General features: G+C 37.5%; 1 protein-coding gene across 1 annotated transcript; it reads left to right on the top strand.

The window, feature by feature from the left end:
* Positions 1-5,692: 5,692 nt before the first annotated feature.
* On the top strand, positions 5,693-21,777 carry LOC106081957 (GATA zinc finger domain-containing protein 4). The gene is made up of 4 exons (XM_013244239.2): positions 5,693-5,723; positions 10,927-11,315; positions 15,622-15,771; positions 20,970-21,777. Exons 1-4 carry the CDS (start codon positions 5,693-5,695, stop codon positions 21,516-21,518), a joined length of 1,119 nt encoding a protein of 372 aa, XP_013099693.2. The 3' UTR covers positions 21,519-21,777.
* Positions 21,778-22,406: the final 629 nt, after the last annotated feature.

Raw genomic sequence — 22,406 nt, 5'->3', positions numbered from 1 at the left:
TTTTCGAATACCTTTCATTTGATACCCATTGTGTCCCGATCCGTTCACTTTTTATTTGAGTCCCATATTGTCCCGATCGGTCCACTTTTATTTTGAGTAATACTTTTGGGGTAAGGGGGAGGGTCCGTCCCCTTTCCGATATCAAAAAATTATATAGCCTATGTTAACCATATTGTGCTAACCATATTGTGCCTATCGGTCCACTTTTGGTTTTGGGTGACGTTTTTGGGGTAAGGGGGAGGGACCGACTGTGAAAATTTCAAGGATATCGGTTCGGAAGTTTTTGAGTCTATACGGAACAAACAAGAAAACCGAGTCCCAAATTGTCATGATTGGTCATATGCCCATTTGAGGCATTTTCGGGAGGTAGGGCGACCCCCTATACTGCGAACTGATTTGGTATGCCAGATTCGTAATCTACTTCCGAATACCTTTCATTTGAGGCCCATATTGACATGACCATCCAATATGTGTGTTTGGGGGAATTTAGGGGTTGGGGCGACCCGATGGGTACTTAGACCCAAATTTCAATACCATATTCGTATTCTATTTTCGAATACCTTTCATTTGATACCCATTGTGTCCCGATCCGTTCACTTTTTATTTGAGTCCCATATTGTCCAGATCGGTCCACATTTATTTTGAGTAATACTTTTGGGGTAAGGGGGAGGGCCCGTCCCCTTCCGATTTAAAAAAATTATATAGCCTATGTTAACCATATTGTGCTAACCATATTGTGCCCATCGCTCCACTTTTGGTTTTGGGTGGCGTTTTTGGGGTGAGGGGAAGGGACCGACTTGGAAAATTTCAAGGTAATCGATTCAGCCGTTTTTGAGTCTATACGGAACAAACAAAAAAACCGAGTACCATATGGTCATGATGGGTCACATGCCCATTTAAGGCATTTTTGGGAGGAAGGGTGACCCCCTATACTGCGAACTGATTTGGTATGCCAGATTTGTAATCTACTCCCGAATACCTTTCATTTGAGGCCCATATTGACATGACCATCCAATATGTGTGTTTGAGGGAATTTCGGGGTTGGGGCGACCCGATGGGTACTTAGACCCAAATTTCAAAATCATATTCGTATTCTATTTTCGAATACCTTTCATTTGATACCCATTGTGTCCCGATCCGTTCACCTTTTATTTGAGTCCCATATTGTCCCGATCGGTCCACTTTTATTTTGAGTAATACTTTTGGGGTAAGGGGGAGGGTCCGTCCCCTTTCCGATATCAAAAAATTATATAGCCTATGTTAACCATATTGTGCTTACCATATTGTGCCTATCGGTCCACTTTTGGTTTTGGGTGGCGTTTTTGGGGTATAAGGGAGAGGGACCGACTGTGGAAATTTCAAGGTAATCGGTTCAGCCGTTTTTGAGTCTTTACGGAACAAACAAAAAAACCGAGTCCCAAATAGTCATGATGGGTCATATGCCCATTTAAGGCATTTTTGGGAGGAAGGGTGATCCCCATATACTTCGAACTGATTTTGTATGCCAGATTTGTAATCTACTCCCGAATACCTGTCATTTGAGGCCCATATTGACATGACCATCCAATATGTGTGTTTGGGCGAATTTCGGGGTTGGGGCGACCCGATGGGTACTTAGACCCAAATTTCAATACCATATTCGTATTCTATTTTCGAATACCTTTCATTTGATACCCATTGTGTCCCGATCCGTTCACTTTTTATTTGAGTCCCATATTGTCCCGATCGGTCCACTTTTATTTTGCGTAATACTTTTGGGGTAAGGAGGAGGGTCCGTCCCCTTTCCGATATCAAGAAATTATATAGCCTATGTCAACCATATGGTGCTAACCATATTGTGCCCATCGATCCACTTTTGGTTTTGGGTGGCGTTTTTGGGGTAAGGGGGAGGGACCGCCTGTGAAAATTTCAAGGTAATCGGTTCGGCCGTTTTTGAGACGAGTCCCATATAGTCGTGATGGGTCATATGCCCATTTAAGGCATTTTTGGGAGGAAGGTTGACCCCCTATTCTTCGAACTGATTTTGTATGCAAGATTTGTAATCTACTCCCGAATACTTTTCATTTTGATATGATACCCAATATGTCTGTTTGGGGAATTTCGGGGTTGGGGCGACCCGATTTGTATTTAAAAAAAAATTATAGTATTTTCAAAAAATCGCTTGTACTAAAGCGTATTACACCTTAGTGCATTCGTTTTTACCACCCAGAAGGAAGAGATAGGCCCGTTGATGGAAATGAGCAATGGGTTAATACTCAAAAGGTATTTACCCGGTAAATTGGGTAAATACCCGGGTATTAAACCCAAATGCTGGGCGTTTAGATATCAAGGCTGAAAAACATTTTCCAAACAATTTTTGATGATTTCGTAAAATTTGAATATAAACCTGACCTTCTAATCTCATAAAATCGGATTTTAGTTATATATAGCCGGTATATAGGTTGATCTCTAGATGTACAGTCTTGAGGCAATAAATTAGTCGTTTTTCATCCGATTTCGATGAAATTTGGAACATAGAGTTCTGGAAGACCCCTTCTTCCATTTCTGTAAAGTGCAGTTCCAATCGGACTAAATTTTGGATATAGCTGCCCTATAGATCGACCACCCGATCTCCCGATATAGGGTATTGAGGCCATTAAAGATCCACTTATTACCCGAATTCGATGAAATTCGGAACAGTTTGTTCTGGCAGATCTTTACCCATTCCTGTCAAATGTGATAGAGATAGAAATTTTTTTTTTATCTGCAAAATTATAAATTCCCAAAAGGTATTTTTTGGGTATTTAACCAATAAATACCCAAGCGATGGGTATTTACCCCCCGGTAGGAACCCAGAAGGGAGAGAGATAGACCCAATGATAGAAACTGGCAATAAATACCTTGTGGGTATTTACCCGGTTAATTGTGTAAATTGGGTAAATACCCGGGTATTTACCCAATATAAACCAAAATATGAGAATTTATGATTTTGCATATATCTTGGGTAGAAAAATATCTTCCAACCAATTTCTGATGATTTCGTGATCTTTGTGTTTCAAACTGACCGTCGGATCTCATAGAATCGGAATTTAGTCGCTATATAGACCGATCTTCAGATTTTTATTATAGAGTTTCTGAAAAATGTGGTCCAGATGGGACCATATTTGGATATAGCTACCCTATAGATCGATCACCCGATCTCCCGATACAGGGTATTAAGGCCACAAAAGATCCATTTATTACCCGATTTCCATCAAATGTAGCACATTGAGTTCTGAGAGACCTCTACCCACTCTGTTCAATGTGGTTCATATCCGACCATATTTAGATATAGCTGCCTTATAGACCAATCTCTCAATATAGTGTCTGTCCGTCTGTCTGTTCACATCACGCTATAGTCTTAAAAAAAAAAGAGATATTGAGCTGAAAATTTGCACATTTTCTTTTTTTTATCCCTAAGCAGGTTAAGTTCGAAAATGGGCTATATGGGACCATAGCTTGATTTAGCGCCCATATAGACCGATCCGCCGATTAAGGGTCTTAAGCCAATAAAAGCCACATTTATCATCCGATTTTGCTGAAATTTGGAACAGTGAGTTAGGTTAAGCCCTTCGACATAGTTCTTCAATTCAGCTCAAATCGGCCCAGATTTGAATATAGCTGCCACATAGGCCGATCTCTCGATATAAGGTCTAGGGTCCATTAAAGGCGCATTTATTGTCCGATGTTGCCAAAATTTTGGGACAGTGAGTTATGTAGGGGCCTTCGACAACCTTCATCAGTTTGGCTCAGATCGGTCCAGATTTGGATATAGCTGCCACATAGGCCGATCTCTCGACTTAAGGTTTTGGGGCCATAAAAGGCGCATTTCTTTTCCGATTTTGCCAACATTTGGGACAGTGAGTTGTGTAGAGGCCTTCGACAACCTTCTTCAATTTGGCTCAGATCGGTCCAGATTTGGATATAGCTGCCATATAGACCGATCACTCGATGTAAGATTTTGGGGCCATTAAAGGCGCATTTATTGTCCGATGCCGAAAAAATATGGGACAATAAGTTATGTTAGGCACTTCAATATATTTCTGTAATTTGGCTCAGATCGGTTCAGATTTGGATATGGCTGCCATATAGACCGATCTCTCGATTTAAGGTTTTGGGGCCATTAAAGGCGCATTTATTGTCCGATTTCTACGAAATTTGGGACAGTAAGATTTATTAGGTCCCCTGACATATTTCTGCAGTTTGGCTCAGATTGGTCCAGATTTGGATATAGCTGCCATATAGACCGATCCCTCGATGTAAGATTTTGGGGCCATAAAAGGCGCATTTCTTTTCCGATTTTGCCAAAATTTGGGACAGTGAGTTGTGTAGAGGCCTTCGACAACCTTCTTCAATTTGGCTCAGATCGGTCCAGATTTGGATATAGCTGCCATATAGACCGATCACTCGATGTAAGATTTTGGGGCCATTAAAGGCGCATTTATTGTCCGATGCCGAAAAAATATGGGACAATAAGTTATGTTAGGCACTTCAATATATTTCTGTAATTTGGCTCAGATCGGTTCAGATTTGGATATGGCTGCCATATAGACCGATCTCTCGATTTAAGGTTTTGGGGCCATTAAAGGCGCATTTATTGTCCGATTTCTACGAAATTTGGGACAGTAACTTTTATTAGGTCCCCTGATATATTTCTGAAGTTTGGCTTGGATCGGTCCAGATTTGGATACAGCTGCCATATAGACCGTTCTCTCGTTTTAAGGTTTTTGTTCCATTACAGGCCCATTTATAGTCCGATTTTGCAAAAATTTGGGACAGTGAGTTGTGTAAGACCCTTCAATATCCTTCTTCAATTTGGCTCAGATCGGTTCAGATTTTGATATATCTGTCATATAGACCGATCACTCGATGTTAGATTTTGGGGCCATTAAAGACGCACTTATTGTCCGATTTCTATGAAATTTGGGACAGTAACTTTTATTAGGTCCCCTGATATATTTCTGCAGTTTGGCTTGGATCGGTCCAGATTTGGATACAGCTGCCATATAGACCGATCTCTCGTTTTAAGGTTTTTGGTCCATTATAGGCGCATTTATTGTCCGATTCTGCAAAAATTTGGGACAATGAGTTGTGTTAGACCCTTCGATGTCCTTCTTTAATTTGACTCAGATCAGCCTAGATTTGGGTATAGCTGCCATATATACCGATCCCGCGATTTATAGTTTTAACCCATAAAAGGCGCATTTATTGTCCGATGTCGCCAAAAATTTGGAACAGTGTGTTTTATTAGACCCTCCGACAAACTTCTTCTTCTTTGGCCCAGATCGGTTCGGTTTTGAATATAGCTGCCATATGGACCGATCTCTCGATTTGAGTCTTGGGCCCATAAAATTCGCATTTATAGTGCGATTTCGCCGAAATTCGGGGCAGTGAGTTGTGTTAGACTTTTCGACATCCGTGTCGTATATGGTTCAGATCGATCTATGTTGGGATATAGCTACCCAAAAGACCAATATAGGGGCATAAATTATGCAATTTTCACCGGATTATGACGAAAGCTGGTGGTTTACATCTATACCCGAGGTGGTGGATATCCAAAGTTTGACCCAGCCGAACTTAACGCCTTTTACAGAGTTTGCAGAGTTAACGCTCAACGCCTTTACAGCCACTGTGCCTCCTGGCATTCTTTTGTTTTATTATTTGAATTAGTGCTATGTCATGTTTCTTTTTGCTGCAGCCCATGCGTAAGTCTTTGCTCTTTTGGCTTGTTCAATAAACTCATTTTCCCTCTCTGTCTCACCATGCTCCCTGAGGGAGCAACAACTGAAAGAGGGAAGGAAAGATGGTGCACCGATAAGAAATTGGCGTAACGAATGCAATTGATTCGCTTGTAACCTATACTCTCTTGCTCGTAGTACCCTCGTAGTACCCTCGTATTACGGCCCATGTCACAATGTTAAGGCTTAGCATTGTGTGCGCTGTTGCCATCAATTGAGGGGCTGCAGAATGCGGCACAAACTATTTTGCAACATCATCAAACCTCATTCACAGCTCAATTACATCGATAGAAAAACCCAAGAAGGATGGACGGCCGGACGGACGGACAGAGCAACCTAAGGAAACTCACACACACTGTGGTGAGGGTAAAAACTTGGTGTTTGTTGTCATGCCATTACACGGCTCTTTAGTTCTTTAAGGAGTTATGGAGTAGACTTTCCAAAATGATTGCACATGAAATGTTAGAACATCTCAATTTCGGGGCGTAGAGGTGTTAGATCGTGAAATAAGCGGCAAATCTGTAATAAAAACAAACAATTTCATGGTTGCGTTTTATGCATGAGATTACAACGCCGCTGTTGCTGCTTGGAGGGGTTCGAATGCTCAGGCAAGGTGGCATACCTTTCCAGCTTGTTGCCTCATTGCCTTGCGGGGCATAACAAATTTGCTGTTGGGTAAACAGTCATTAGAAGCATGAAATTGGCTACTTTCCACCGTTGTACGGTTAAGATAGTGTCGATATTATTTGATTGATGAACCATCTAATGAAGCGTTGCATTTGTAATCACCGAAACATTTCAATTGTAGCAAATCGTGAAGGTCGTTAAGTTGCTAAACAATTGTAAAGTGCAAAATTGTTGAATATGTTAATTGATATCTTATTTTAACCCCATTTGGCCAAAGGTGCTAAAAGTTTGTTTCTACTTAAATGGCACAATGTTGAATGAAATTGAATGGATGGCATAAGTGTATTGAAGAGTATTTCCAAGAAAATGGAATTTGACTATTAAAATGGGCAAGGTTTAGGTGACAGAAAGACATTGTATTCCATTGGGATACAAGGGCAGGATACAGAAACAGAAGAAGCGAGATGCAGATTAGTTACTACCGTGGAACCAACCTTTAGAAGCTTTAGAAGCCTTAATAAAACTTATTTTGCTTGGCATTGACAAACATAAAACTTCAGCTCTAGCTAAGGACAGCAAAGTGATAGGCCTTTTCAAGTTTAGATTGGACCACTAAAGACTCCATTGCCGGGCCTTATCTTAGCTAAATCGAAAGGAAAGTGAGATCTCTTGGTGCTCAAAAAACACCAATAAAATAACTTTAATTGGTGCCCCATATTATATCCATCACCGAGGAATTTTGTCACTCCGTTTGCAACATATCGACATATCCATTTCCGACACTATAAAATATATATATTCTTGATCAGCATAAAAATCTAAGACGATCTAGCCATGTCCGTCCGTCTGTCCGTCTGTATGTTGAAATCACGCTAAAGTCTTTAAAAATAAAGATCTTGAGCTGAAACTTTGCACAGATCCTTTTTTTGTCCAAAAGCAGGTTAAGTTCGAAGATAGGGTGTATCAGACTATATCTTGATATAGCCCCCATATACACCGATCCGCCGAGTAAGGGTCTTGGGCCCATAAGAGTCACATTAATTATCCAATTTTGCTGAAATTTAAAACAGTGAGTTGTGTTAGGCCCTTCGGCATCCTTCCTCAATTCCGCCTAGATCGGTCCAGATTTGGATATAGTTGTCATATAGACCGATCCGTCGATCTAGATTCTTAGGTTCCACAAAAAGCCACATTTTTTGTCCAAATTTGCTAAAATTAGGGATAGTGAGTTGTGTTGGGCCCTTTGACATCTTTCTGCAATATGGCCCAGATCGGTTCAGATTTCGATCTCTCGATTTAAGGTTTTGAGCCCATAAAAGGCGAAGTTTGGGACAGTGAGTTGTGTTAGGCCCCTTGATATATTTCTGCAATATGGCACAGATCGGTTGAGATTTGGATATAGCTGCCATATACAACGATCTCTCGATTTAAAGTTTTTGGGCCAGAATAGGCGCATTTATTGTGCGATTTCAACGAAATTGGGGACAATACGTTGTGTTAGGCTCTTCAATATATTTCTGCAATTTCAGATCAGTTCAGATTTGGATATAGCTGCCATACAGACCGATCTTGCGATTTATGGTTTTGGACCTTAAAAGGCGCATTTATTGTCCGATGTCGCCAAAATTTGGGATATTGAGTTGTGTTAGAGCCTTCGACAACCTTTTTCAGTTTGGCTCAGATAGGTTTAGACTTGAATATAGCTGCCATATAGACCGATCTCTCGATGTAAGGTCTTGAGCCCATAAAAGGTGCATTGTTTGTGTGATATCGCCAAAATTTGGGACAGTGAGTTGTTTTAAGCTTTTCGACCTCCGTGTCGTAAATGGTTCAGATCGATCTATATTTGGATATAGCCACCCAAATCCGGTGCATATTTTACCGGATTATGACCAAGGGTGGTTTACATATATACCCGAGGTGGTGCGTATCCAAAGTTCGGACCGGCCGAACTTAACGCCTTTATACATGTACCGTAGATTCTTCTGTGTCTCTACAAATTGGCAATATCGGTTCAGGTTTAGATATAGCTCCCATATAAACTGATCTCCCAATTTGATTTCTAAAGCCCCTGGAAGCCGCATTTTTTTCCGATTTGGCTGAAATTTTGCATGTGGTGTTCCGTTATGACTTCTTACAACTGTGCAAAGTACGATCAAACCGATCTAACTATAAACCGATCTAACTATTTGACTTATTGAGACCCTGTTAGCCGCAGTTTTTGTTCGATTTGGCTGAAATTAAGCACATATGACTTCCAGCAAGTGTGCCACGTACGGTCCTAATCGGTCTATAAACTGATATAGGGCCCATAAAAACCGATTTCCCGATTTTACTTCTCGAGTCCTTACAAGCCACGATTTTTGTCTGATTTAGCTGAAATTTTACATGCAGTGTTCTGTTACGACTTCCAACATCTTTGCCAAATACGGTCCAAATCAGTCTATAACCTGATATAGCTCTCATCTAAACCGGTCTCTCGATCATTCTAGTTCGGTTCATGAAAGCTTAAATTTTTCCTAGTTTGACAAAAGTTTGGTATGTAGAATAAAATTATGCCCTTCAACTAAATTTATTTTGTATAAATTCTTAGCAGTATCCATGGTGGTGGGTTCCCAAAATTGGGTGCGGCCGCACTTAGCAAGCTTTTACTTGTTTGAAGAAACTCGGTCAGTACTTTTTTCTAATTTTTCAAGAAATCTTGTATCTGCAAAATTCAGAAAAAAAACTATTCAAAATTCGTTTGCCTTTTCTCACAAATTCTCAATTTTAAAATTACGTTTCCACAAAAATTTAATTTTTTCCCATATATTTTCATTGATATTCATCTTGATGGTATAAATAAATAACCGTTAAAAAAGGACCTAAAACATGGAACGGAATGGACACATGTACATACATCGACACGTGTATACATATATTTTTTTCAATCCCTCTAGGTGTGATTCGATTGCGGTAATAAATATGCGCAAAGGCGCATATGGCATTAAGTTGCCCATAAACCGTTGGCCAAACGCTATAGGTAACAAAATTAAAACTAAATATAGTCCTTCCTTTTTATAAAGGGCAGTGCCATAAAATAATTCAGGTAGGAAAAGTTGTTCAACTTCAACCACCATAAAAGCTTGAAACATATATAGCATATGCAAATTCAAAGTTGTATTTATTTTATGCCACAGGTCATAGGGACAATACCAGTTACATGCCATAAAAATTCATTTGTGTGTGTGTATGATTATAAAGCATTTGTGCCACCATTTTTACGCACACCCAGCAACCTATATCCATCCCACACAAAATTTCTTATCACTCAGGGGAAATTGGAGTAAAATGCTAGCCATTGGATAAATACAATGAGTGTTTACGATAAGAAAAATAAAATAAAGGAAGGCAAAGAAAGGAGAAACAACACCAACGTCACAGTAAATCGTCCGTACGACAAAAGCCAACAACAATAACAAATGATGATGTCGCGTTAATAATGACCAGCACGAGTTCTTTTATTCACACTCGGTTGCCCATTTGCTGGCTATGGTTGATGTGTTGCTGGTGGTGGTGGTAATACTCTCTTTTGGTGGTGGCCAAAGAGAGTGAGTCTTTTCATATAGAAATAACAATAACAACAACGATGGTGGTGCCATCGTTTGCCCAGCCAAAACATAATAAGATTTTGTGTGGGTTCTTCCTAGGGTGGGTGAGTAATGTGTGTGTGTGTGTGTGTTTGTTTTTAGTGTAGCTATAATGCACAGAAAAATGAACCATTCATATGGCAGTTGTTGTTGTTGTTTTTATATGGCAAAGGTTTATTAAATCCCTCACCATCGAACCTTTGCTCGGATTGTGCATTTGTATTGTTGTTGTTGCTACTGACCATACAGTGAACAGCGAGGAGGAGAATCAGACACTCACACACTTAGGGATAGTAACGCTCAATCTCATAATACACCGCATACATACATATACGAATGGGTTTAGTCTCCTCAGCGACGAAAGGTAGTCAAAATGTACACAACATACAATTCAGTTCAGTTTTAAACTTTGACGTGCAAACAACACATCAACTCAAAGAAAGGAACAAATTACCACAATTTTATGTTTCTCTTTCGGTAACGACGAATACTCAAGAAACGAACATTCGACCGGCTATCCGTTACGGACTATTAGTATATAATACAGTGGTTGTATGTGTGGCTTAAGTGGAAGTGCAAGTGCAAGACAGCTACAATTTATTGCGTAACATTTTTATCGTTGAGTCCATTGAAGGATAATTCATAATTGTTTAAACAAATAAAAATAATAATAAATTCATATGACATTCTTATCGCCCAGTGAACCAGAAGCAAACAAAGTGCAAAACAACAACAAGTGTTTTTGAACTTAATTTAACTGAGTGTTATAACAAAACAAAAAAAGCGCTATCAAGCCAAAGTAACACATGTCGACTGGCATTTTAGTCACGTGTGTTGCAGACCAAGCTTAAGCAATCAAAAAGCCTAACAAATGTATTCCTTAACTTGTGTAATTGTTATTGTCAAACTATTAGTGTTGATAATGGGTCTTACAATGGCGGCGCCCACCATCACTCATACACTAATATTAAGTAATGATAAGGATTTATTACAACAAAATAACAGTAGCAACAACAACCCAAATAACAACCAAGTATCAAATGCCGCCTTCATAACATCTTCGTTCTCATCATCATCATCATCATCTTCATCGTCAACATCTTCAATATCGGCTTTATCATCAGCACCTTTGAACAATTCTTTGCGCTTGCGCAAACGTCATCGCAAGCGTCATAGCTATTGGGATGTCTATAATAATTTCAACGAAAATTCCACCATATTGGAATGGTCTAATCCTTGTGGTGGTGAATACGATCCTAGAATTAAGAATACCCGCCGCCCCAATAATAAGGAAAAGAAAAGGGTAAGTCAGGCGGTCATTAAGAAAATCTAAAAGTCCTTACAATATTGAGGATGGTATTGGATATATTGCCTTCACTAGAATAAAAAAAACAAATATGACTAGAAACATTTGTTAAAAATTACAATAACTTAACTAGGCCACAGATATGAACATTTATTTCTATTGCATAACTCAGCAAACTTGCACATGCAAAATTTTACTACTAACATAACATTAAGGAGCAAAGGAGATACTTCTTCGATGGTAGGGAACCTCCTTGCTATAGCCGAAATGGAACGGTATGCTGCTGGGCAATAGAATAACTAAGGAAATAGGTTTGGTTTGGTTAGGTTAGAAGAAGGACGATGCCTTCCTACCGTTGAACCATTCAGATCGCCTTAAAAAGCCCAACAACTTGCGAATGTTCACATCCACTAAATCAGACAGTTTCTCAAAGAAATGAGAACCCAAAGTGGAACTCCTTCTGACTGCCAGTGCGGGGACACACACACAGAAGGTGTTCTATAGTCTCTTCTTTTAAGGAGATTAAGGAGAACGATTTTTCTGCCGTTTTCTCCAGGATTCTAATACTTGCTTCATAGGCGCAAATGCTTAACTATGCACTACGATAGTCTCTCGCCCAGCGAACATATAGCACTATTTTTTAGACAATTGGTTCACAATTGTGCAGATAAGCTTGGAAAAGTTTTTCCTTCCAAGTATACGAGTCCATGGTTTTAACTTCAGATATTTTGGATAATGAAAATAAGAATGAAGCATTAAAAGCCATAAACATCAGCATTTACTAAGATTTTTGAATACAATTAATTGAATCATTTTTTTGGGATATGAGGACGGCAGAGGCTTTTACAATTGCTAGGCGTTTCCCAAGGTGTTGTAAAATGTATTTTAGTTTTTTTTAGTGCTCTGAATTTGTTTTCATGTTGTATTCAAGAAGGTTGTTGAGAGTTCCATAAAGTTCTGATGTATCCACAAAATTAAAGGGGTTCGCTCTGGCTTCAGTTCAAGGAAATAAACAAAGCGAAATAATTTTCTAAACCTTCAGAAATTTTTTGAGATGCTTATTTTAGAAGCGATGTAGACCACATAAATTAAATTTTTGACTACTGACCAGATATTAGTCAAAAATTTAATTTATGTGGTCTGCATCGCTTCTAAAATAAGCATCTGAAATAATTTCTGCTGCTGTTTTGTAAAAGCAGAAGGTCTAGACAATTATTTCGCTTTGTTTATTTCCTTCGGCAACGATTTTTTTTATATAAAAATTTTCGGCCCAAATTTTAAACATTTTCCAAACTCAGGTACAGTGACCAATACTCGGTAGGGACAATTTGTTGACCACTGGAACCTGGGGCAGCTTACTTTCAGTTATTTGTCTTTACCTAAATGGCTATCGGAATTTGCTTAGCAGGCGAGACTTAGTCTGGAAACATATCTGAAAATAATTTGCCAGTACTTAAGATGCTTCTCACTTCTGGAATAAGAAGATGATACTAATTCTGTTGCTGTTTTGTATAACCAAATAATCTAGAAAATTCTTAAAGAATTTCGCTTTATAAAAAATGTTTATATAAAATTTTTCGGCTCGAATATTGACTAAATTTAAATACTTTCCAAAATGAGGTACAAAGGCTAATTCAAAGTAGTGGTGATTTGTTGTAAGGAACCTAGAAAACGTTACAAAAAACCTTAACTTCTTTGAGTTATTTTGTTCCAAATAGAGTCCGGCTTAATGATCATGAGAATTTGGTTAGTAGGGGAGACTTCATCTGGGAACATTGCTCATATAAATTTACCACATCTATATGTAGATGTCCCAATAGGACATAGACGAAGCAGCTTTTAGCTGCAGTTAAGGAAAAATTAAAAAATATTGAAAAAAGTAAAAAAAGAATTAAATATTATGAAAAAAAATTATAAAAAAAACTAAAATATATATATAGATGTCCCAATAGGACATAGACGAAGCAGTTGAGGAAAAATTAAAAAATATTTCAAAAATATTAAAAAAAGTGAAAAAAGAATTAAATATTATGAAAAAAAATTATAAAAAAAAACTTAAAATTTTACAACAAAATTTTTGTTTTTTATGGAATTTTTAAAACATTACCATTTCATTTGGAGACATTTCAAAACATTGTGGCTGCAATAAAAAAATTGTTTTAAAAAATTAAAAAAAATATATATAAAAAACAAATGAAAAATTTAATAAATTTTTTTATTAAAAAAAAATAATTTTTTTTTATTAAAAAAAAATTAATTTTTCATATATAATAATATATGAAATTAGTTAACAATAACAATATCTTAAATATATCTTAAATATCTTAAAATTAAATATTTTTCTAAGAGCACTTTTTAAAACCTTATAATTTCCTTATAGGTCGTATGTTGGGAGGTCTTAACCTACTTACTGTTTCAAATTTCAGCGAAATCGGTTAAAAAATAAAACTTTTATTGGCTTCAGACCCTTTATCGGGAGATCGGTCTATATGGCAGCTATATCTAAATATAGTCTGCTCTGAACCATATCTTGGGTCGAAGTTGAGAGGCCCAAAACTACTGACTGTTTCAAATTTCAGCGAAATTGGTTAAAAAATAAAACTTTTATGGGCCTTAGACCCTTTATCGGGAGATCGGTCTATATGGCAGCTATACCCAAGTGTGGACGATATTCAACATCAGGTTTTAAAGGGGTACCAGAACTCGCTGTGCCAAATTTCATCAAAATCGGATGAAAAATGCTACTATTATAGGCTCATTACACTCTACGGGGTTTTCTCTGTCATGTGAGAGTGACAGAGAAAACCCCGAGAGAGCAGAGTTAAACAAATCAGAAAAAACAGCGCGAGCCGAAGAAAAGGAAATATAATTAACCACCACACTGAAGCTGTGTGTGTAGCAAAGCAAGCACATGCGTGGCGTGGTTGGTTATGTGGAATTTTGTTTTGCTTATAAAAAACGTTGTTGTTGTTATATGTTGGCTTGCAAATCCAAGCAAGCACATGCGTGGCGTGGTTGGTTATATGAAATTTTGTTTTGCTTATGCATAATATTTTGTTAAATGAAATTTTGTTTTGCTTATGCATAATATAGTTGTTGTTGTTGTTATATGTTGGCTTGTAAATCGAGTGCCTTTCAACAACAAATTTTCACATCAGTTCATTGAGCTTCAAAACAAATTGTTGCAGGAAAATTAACAAATTATGTGGTAGGTTTTTCGACAAAAGTTGTTGTTTTTAAAAATTACTCAGATTGGTGTACGCCATCGAGATTTGACTTCTTGGCAACCTAGAGGGTGCAATTTTTCGGCGATATGAATAAGTTTAAGTTTCTGCTTATATGAAGGAAATAGTTCAAATGTTCAAACTTAACAAAATTTAATGTTTGTTTCTCTTTCGAGACGAGCTCAATGATCGGAGACTTTTGCAATGGAAACGGAAAGACAGAGATTACAATACAGACCAATCACTATGGGAGGGGTTTTGTCATTTGTTTAGAATTACGTATAGGCCATATAAGGTGTGGAGGCTTCAACGCCCATTCATTGGAAGCTCATACTTATACCGCGAAAATGTGTCCACAAAGTAAGCACGAGACTAACACAAGTCTGTCACCTTTCACACTGGCTATTCTTTTCCACCGCATGTATTTTCTTTGTAGTGATTGAATTTTATTCCCTCTACTTAGCTTCCATGGCATGCACATGTGATTTGCGTGCATATTTTGGAAGTTGTATTGATGGCTTTGGAGGCCACCGTAGCGCAGAGGTTAGCATGTCCGCCTATGATGCTGAACGCCTGGGTTCGAATCCTGGCGAGACCATCAGAAAGAATTATCAGCGGTGCCTTTCCCTCCTAATGCTGGCAACATTTGTGTGGTACTATGCCATGTAAAACTTCTCTCCAAAGAGGTGTCGCACTACGGCACGCCGTTCGGATACGGCATAAAAAAAGAGGCCCTTATCGTAGAGCTTAAACTTAAATCGGACTGCAATCATTGATAGGTGAGGAGTTTGCCCTGTTTCTTAGTGGAATGTTCATGGGCAAAATTTGCAATTTGCAATTGATGGCTTTAAAGGCTAGGCAACGTCAACGGCTCTCGCTGTTGCCCCGTGTGCCCAGGTTCGAATACCGGCCGGGCTTTGAGGAATTTGTATTTTTAAATTTTTTTTGGTCTGTTAGAGCGAGGATCATTTAATTTCACAATTTTTCATCTGTTTATAATTTTTTTTTATTTTTTTTATATATTTTTTTATTTTTTTTGTTACTAATTTTGTATATGTATTTTTTTTGTTTTGTTTTAGATTTACAAATTTTTGGGCAGCACAGCATTGAACGATTTCAATAGCCTAAACAACAGCCACCGACAAGATATTAATATTAGTAATATTGAGATATGGTGGCTGCACAATTATCAATATAAATTTTTGCCAAAATTGAAAGCGAACTCAAGTGTAAGTATTGAATAAAAAATCCTATTAAAGAAGCAAAAAACCATTTTAAATGAATTAAGGGCATTGTTAATAACTTATAAGTCATATATGTAACCTACTTAGAGTAAAGGAAAAATGAGCTAAACCCCGTCCTTCCGTCAGTTTGTCGAAATCATGATAACATCCGAACGAATATAACCATCGGTGGGGTTATACAGCGGTCAAAAAAAGTATTCATCATTCAATGTTTTTTTTTTTAATAAGTCTACAAAAGACAATTGGAATAAAAACATATTAAACTAATGATGCAGTAGTGCTTGTGTGATATATATGTACACAATTTCATTGTTTTTAAAGAAAAAAAATAGTATTTATTGGAACAAAAAGGGCCATTTTACAGCTGAACACAAAAAATTAAACAAAAAAAGTATTCATCATTGCAAAAAAACAAAAAAATAAATAACATAATTTAAAAAAATTAATACTTTGTTATTCGACCACCGCGTCTTATAACTTCTTTTAAACGGTTTGACATCGATTGGACTAATTTAGCGGTTATATTTTGGTCTATATTAGTCCATTCCTCCATTATCACCTGTTGCATTTGACTCTTGCTCGAAAAATTGCGCGTTCTCAATTCGCGTTCGAGATGTTCCCAAAGATGTTCAATTGGGTTCAAGTCGGGACTTTGAGGAGGAGTTTTAATGACTTTGGGGCAGTTATACAGCATCCACATCTTGGTATTTAAAGCAGAATGTTTGGGGTCATTATCTTGATAATATTGAAAGTTATTACCAAGCCCAAGTTTTACAGCACTATCTTTTAAATTCCTCTTTAAAATGTCAATGTAATGCTTATGATCCATTACTCCATTAATAATTTCAAGATTTCCCGCTCCTGAAGCCGCCATACACCCCCAAACCATTAAACCACCTCCACCATGTTTTACAGTAGCAACTGTGTTTCGTTCTTCAAGCTCTGTATTTGGTTTTCTGTACACTATGACCTTTCCATCGCACCCAAAAAGATTAAACTTGCTCTCGTCTGCAAAAATGACTGTTTTCCAAAATGATTCGGGCTGTTTTACATACATTTTTGCGAAGTTTAGCCTTTTCACTCGGTTTATTTTATTTATAAAGGGCTTCTTACGTGCAGTTCTTCCTCTGTAACTATGCCTTTTGAGTGTATTTCGAATTGTTTGTGTAGTAACTTCCTTCCCTAAATATTCCATAGTGTTTTTACGAAGAATGGTCGCATTTGTCTTCGGAGTTTTCTGAACTTGCCGCACTAGCCAACGCACATCTCCAACTGAAAGTGCTTTTGGTCGACCAGATCTTGGTTTATTGTCAACAGTTTTCGTTTCTGTCCACTTTCTGATGATGGATTGTATAGTAGATCGTGGTCTATTTAATATTTCACTGATAGTTTTTTGAGTTAAACCATTCCTGTGGTGTTTTATTATCAAAACTTTTACCTCATCAGAAACCTCGTTTTGCTTACGACCCATTTTGACAAAAACTATATTTTCAATGAAATTAAATATTTGCTGTCAAGGGCAAAGCCTCCTTTACTAAATAAAACAGAAAAGGGGGATTCCCAAATAATATTTGAATTTGACTTTGATGATAGCACATCAATGATGAATACTTTTTTTGTTCTGTTTTTGGTGTTATTATATAAAATTGCATTTTTTGCGCTAATTAAATTTATTTTTTGAATTTATTTTAAAACATATTACGAAAAATAAACTATTGCATAAAACTGCATTATTTGTTTGCTTTAAATTTTCTTCAATTACCCAAAATAAGTGAATTTATTATCAATTTTGCTAATGATGAATACTTTTTTTGACCGCTGTATGTATGCTCGGGTATTTCTTATACTTTGAGGTTTTGTCTTTGGCTAACCAACAATTTTAAAATCCTATCCCCAATATTTTCTTAGAACGATTTGAAAAAAAAAATTTTTCTAGTTTTTTGTTTAGGGGTTTTCCTTTAGGCCATTACTCATCATTCATTCATGTTTAATTACAAGTATTTAGCTTAAATCTGCAATTATATTCAAATCATTGCATCTTTCTTTGCCATAGACTATTTCAACTAGCAAACGGAAATTCCATAAAATGCCATGTAATATGTTAGTCAACGCCACCAAAATACAAGCCAAAAACGGTAACAGTGACTGCTCATCCCATGTCTATGGACTTTGATACACAAACGTTAGGCATGAGTGACAAGTAACAATAGAACAACAATTTACATGTTGACAAATTAAATGATAGCGATGACAACCATAGACACACAATTGATTACTCACAGTGTCTGGGGAGATGACGCAGGAATTGTTTGAAATACAAAAAAAAAAAAACAAAATAGTAAAGTGAGAGACTAGCTAAGAAAATGCAGCGATCCATAACCGAAATAATGCTGTTGGGAGATCTTTAAAACCCCATAAAGTTGCTACCTCCTAACACCTTAGTTTGCACCTCAGTCTGTTTATTATCTTATCAATTACTTTCGTTTAAAGGTAGTAAATGCAGAGCAAACACCTCCCTGCATATTATAGAGTATGAATCATATTTTTGATTATTTATTTATTGTATTTTAAGTAATTATACCCACCACCATGTGATGGAGGTATACTAGTCTAGTCATTGCGTTTCGAACACCTTGGATTTTTTATCTGCGGCCCCATAAACTATATACATATTCCCGATCGTTTCGAAATTCTGAGTCGTTCTAGCCAAGTCCGTCCGTCAGTCGAAATCAGGATAGCGGTCGAACGATTTTAAATAGCCGTTTGAAATTTTTTACAGATAATTTTTATACTGCCCACTGCTAAAGGATGGGGTTATATTCATTTTGTCATTGCGTTTGCAACACATCGAAATATCTCTTTCCGACCCTATTCTTGATATATATTCTTGATCGTTATAAAAATCTAAAACGATATAGCCATGTCCGTCCGTCTGTCTGTTGAAATCACGCAAAAATTGCTAATTTTGCCCATGAGTATTCCACTAAGGAACATGGGCAAACTTCTCACCTGTCAATGAGTGCAGTCCGATTCAAGTTCAAGCTCAATGATAAGTGGCCGCCTTTTTATAGCTGAGTCCGAACGGCGTGCCGCAGTGCGACAACACTTTGGAGAGAAGTTTTTGCATGGCATAGTACCTCACAAATGTTGCCAGCATTAGGGGGAGAAAACCACCGTTTGAAATTTTGTTTCTGATGGTCTTGCCAGGATTCGAACCCAGGCGTTCAGCGTCATAGACGGACATGCTAACCTCTGCGCTACGGTGGCCTCCGTTGAAATCACGCCACAATTATGAAAAATAGAGATATTGAGCTGAAACTATGCACAGACTCTCTTTTTGATCATAAGCAGGTTAAGTTCGAAAATGGGCTATATCGGACTATATATCTTGATATAGCCCCCATATAGATAGATCTCTCGATTTAAGGTCATGGGCCCATAAAAGAAGCATTTATTGGCTGATATTGCTGAAATTTGGGACTTTGAGTTGTGTTTGGCCAGATCGGTCCAGATTTGGATATGGCTGCCATATAGACCGATCTCTCGATTTAAGGTCATGGGCCCATAAAAGAAGCATTTATTGTCTGATTTTGCTGAAATTTGGGACTTTGAGTTGTGTTTGGCCAGATCGGTCCAGATTTGGGTATGGCTGCCATATAGACCGATCTCTCGATTTAAGGTCATGGGCCCATAAAAGAAGCATTTATTGGCTGATATTGCTGAAATTTGGGACTTTGAGTTGTGTTTGGCCAGATCGGTCCAGATTTGGATATGGCTGCCATATAGACCGATCTCTCGATTTAAGGTCATGGGCCCATAAAAGAAGCATTTATTGTCTGATTTTGCTGAAATTTGGGACTTTGAGTTGTGTTTGGCCAGATCGATCCAGATTTGGATATAGCTGCCATATAGACCAATCTCTCGATTTAAGGTCATGGGCCCCAAATTTAAGACAGTGCATCTCGAAATCCTTCTCGAAGACGGCCCATATCGGTGCAGATTTGGATATAGCTGCCATCTAGTCCCATCTCTTGATTTAAGGTCTTGAGCTCGTCAAAGGCGCATTTATTGTCCGCATACGCTGAAATTTAGAACAGTGAGTTATGTTTGTCCCTTGATATCCTTCTCGAAGACGGCCCATACGGGTCCAGATTTGGATATAGCTGCCATATAGTCCCATCTCTCGATTAAAGGTCTTGGGCCCATAAGGGACGCATTTATTGCCCAATTTTGCCAAAATTTGGGACAGAGAGTTAGTGTTAGGATCTTTAACATCCTTCTTCGATTTGGCCCAGATTGGTCCAAAATCGGATATAGCTACCATATGGACCGATCTGCCGATTTGATTTCTTGAGCCAATGGTCCAAATCGGTCAATAACCTGATATAGCTCCCATATAAACCAATTTCCCGATTTTCCTTCTTCATCCTCCAGAGGGAGCCATTTTTTTATCCGATTCGGCTGAAATTTTGCATATAGTGTTCAGGTATTATTCAAACAGCCGTGTCAGGTAAATCGGTTTATATGGGAGCTATATCCAAATCAGAACCGATATGGCCCATTTGCAAGCTCCAATGACCTACATCGATATTTAGTATCTGTGCAACATTTCAAGTGGCTGTATGTATGTATGCGTATGTGTACGACCTCTATCGTGATTTCGACAGACGGACGGATGGATGGATGTACAAAGATGGCTGGATCGATTCAGAACATCGAGACAATCAAGAATATATTGGATTGCCCAAAAAGTAATTGCGGATTTTTAATATAGTCGGCGTTGACAAATTTTTTCAACGGCTTGTGACTCTGTAATTGCATTCTTTCTTCAGTCAGTTATCAGCTGTTACTTTTAGCTTGCTTTAGAAAAAAAGTGTAAAAAAAGTATATTTGATTAAAGTTCATTCTAAGTTTTATTAAAAATGCATTTACTTTCTTTTAAAAAATCCGCAATTACTTTTTGGGCAACCCAATATATACTGTATGGGGTATTGGGCGAATATTTCGAGTAGTTACAAACGCAATGAGTATAGGCCCATCCTTTGGAGGTGGTTATAAAAATTTGTTACATGTGATCCATGTTGGAGGGTATATAAGACTCAGCCCTGTCGAACTTAGCGCACATTTTTTTTCCATGTATTTTATTATTTTTATTTTTCAATATTTTTCCTTTTCTTTTGTAGATTGCCCTAAAACGTTGGTATCGCAACATGCAAACCTATGTGGCCTCTTTTGCCTATTTGCGTCGCATTCAATACACCTGGGATCATTCGAAATCGCAACATCAAAGCAATACCACAGCAGAACTTAAGGAGTTGTTTGAAAGCTCTCGCAAAATGCTGTGCGAATTAGAGGCGGCCGTCAATAAGACCAACCCCTATAGATCACCACAAATGCCGCTCATTAACAGAGCTCAAATGAATAAACGTTTGAAATTGCGCACCAAGCAACGTGCTCATCGCAACCCACACGAATTGACAGAGGCCGATTCGATTGACTTGAAATTTGTCAAATATCATTTTTTGGAATATTTGAAAAAAATGTCGGTGATATTGGGGAAATTCAATAAACGAAGAGGTCAAGTGGGCCTAAGGAATAATCGGCAACAAGAAAATCCCAAGGAATTTAATGAAATTGAAAAGAATGGCTCAGAAAGGAGGGGTGGTGGTAAATCCTCGTCCAGAAGTAGAGCAAGGGCAAGATATTTGAAAAGTAAAAATAAGTTAGTGTAAGTGTTAAGATATAGAAGAGGAAGAAGAAGAAGAAGAACAACGAAGATGTAGAAGCATCCCGCCAAATATACTACCGCTAAAACTACCACATTCCTCCCCCCCCCAAAAAAAAAGAGAAAAATATTGCTATTCGAAACTCCCCAAATTATCAATACTTTCAGATCATTATAATTCTTTTATACTTGATTTGTTCCTCATTTTTCTAAGAAAGAAAACTGGGTGTTCTAGTCATTCCAAGCAAGTGAAGGTCCCTTTAAAACTCTTAAAAATCTATTTGTCCTTAAGCAAATTTCTACTCCCCCTAACTTTATTTATTGTGTAAAATAACAGTCCCTCATCGAGTGCTAGATTTTCGCTCACAACTGTATTATATTGTAATTCATAAGTATTCTTTCGCATAGTATTATTAGCCTTGTAAGCCATCCCCAAGCATTCCCAGACATTTTGTACATGTATTTAAAGAGATGTTCCTATTTATAGAATTTTCTTAATTATACCACTTAATTTTTTTAAACTTTCATTTCCCTCGAGTATCTGTGATATTAGCTAATAAGTAACTTGAAAGTGTGTTTTTTTTTTCTTTGAGTATTACGGTCACACATTTCTTACCTTAAGGGCTAACATTGAAGTTTTGGTAGTATTTAAGGTGTTTAATTGTAAGTAACCCACGCTAGGGGGCAACATTCCAGACTTTTGCAGTAGTTTCTCCATTCTATGTTGCTGTGTGTAATTTATTAACTGTTTATAGTGCGTTTTTTTTTTTTTTTTTAAGGCAGCTTATTAGCCCTAAGTATTTTTTAATAATATTATTTGTTAGCTTCTAAGTTTGAGAGACAATAAGAATATGTTGATGAGTGAATGAACAGAATTGATGAAATATAAATACAA

This window comes from Stomoxys calcitrans, chromosome 4 (assembly GCF_963082655.1).
Source record: "Stomoxys calcitrans chromosome 4, idStoCalc2.1, whole genome shotgun sequence".
Lineage (NCBI taxonomy): Eukaryota > Metazoa > Arthropoda > Insecta > Diptera > Muscidae > Stomoxys > Stomoxys calcitrans.
This window is presented reverse-complemented; position numbering and strand designations above follow the sequence as displayed.

Excerpts from the sequence above, each read along its gene's own strand:
- LOC106081957 (XM_013244239.2), top strand. The coding sequence starts at position 5,693 with ATGTCATGTTTCTTTTTGCTGCAGCCCATGC. Across the intron at positions 5,724-10,926 it reads CTTTTTGCTGCAGCCCATGC|TGTTGATAATGGGTCTTACA; the intron begins GTAAGTCTTTGC and ends TCAAACTATTAG. Across the intron at positions 11,316-15,621 it reads ATAATAAGGAAAAGAAAAGG|ATTTACAAATTTTTGGGCAG; the intron begins GTAAGTCAGGCG and ends GTTTTGTTTTAG.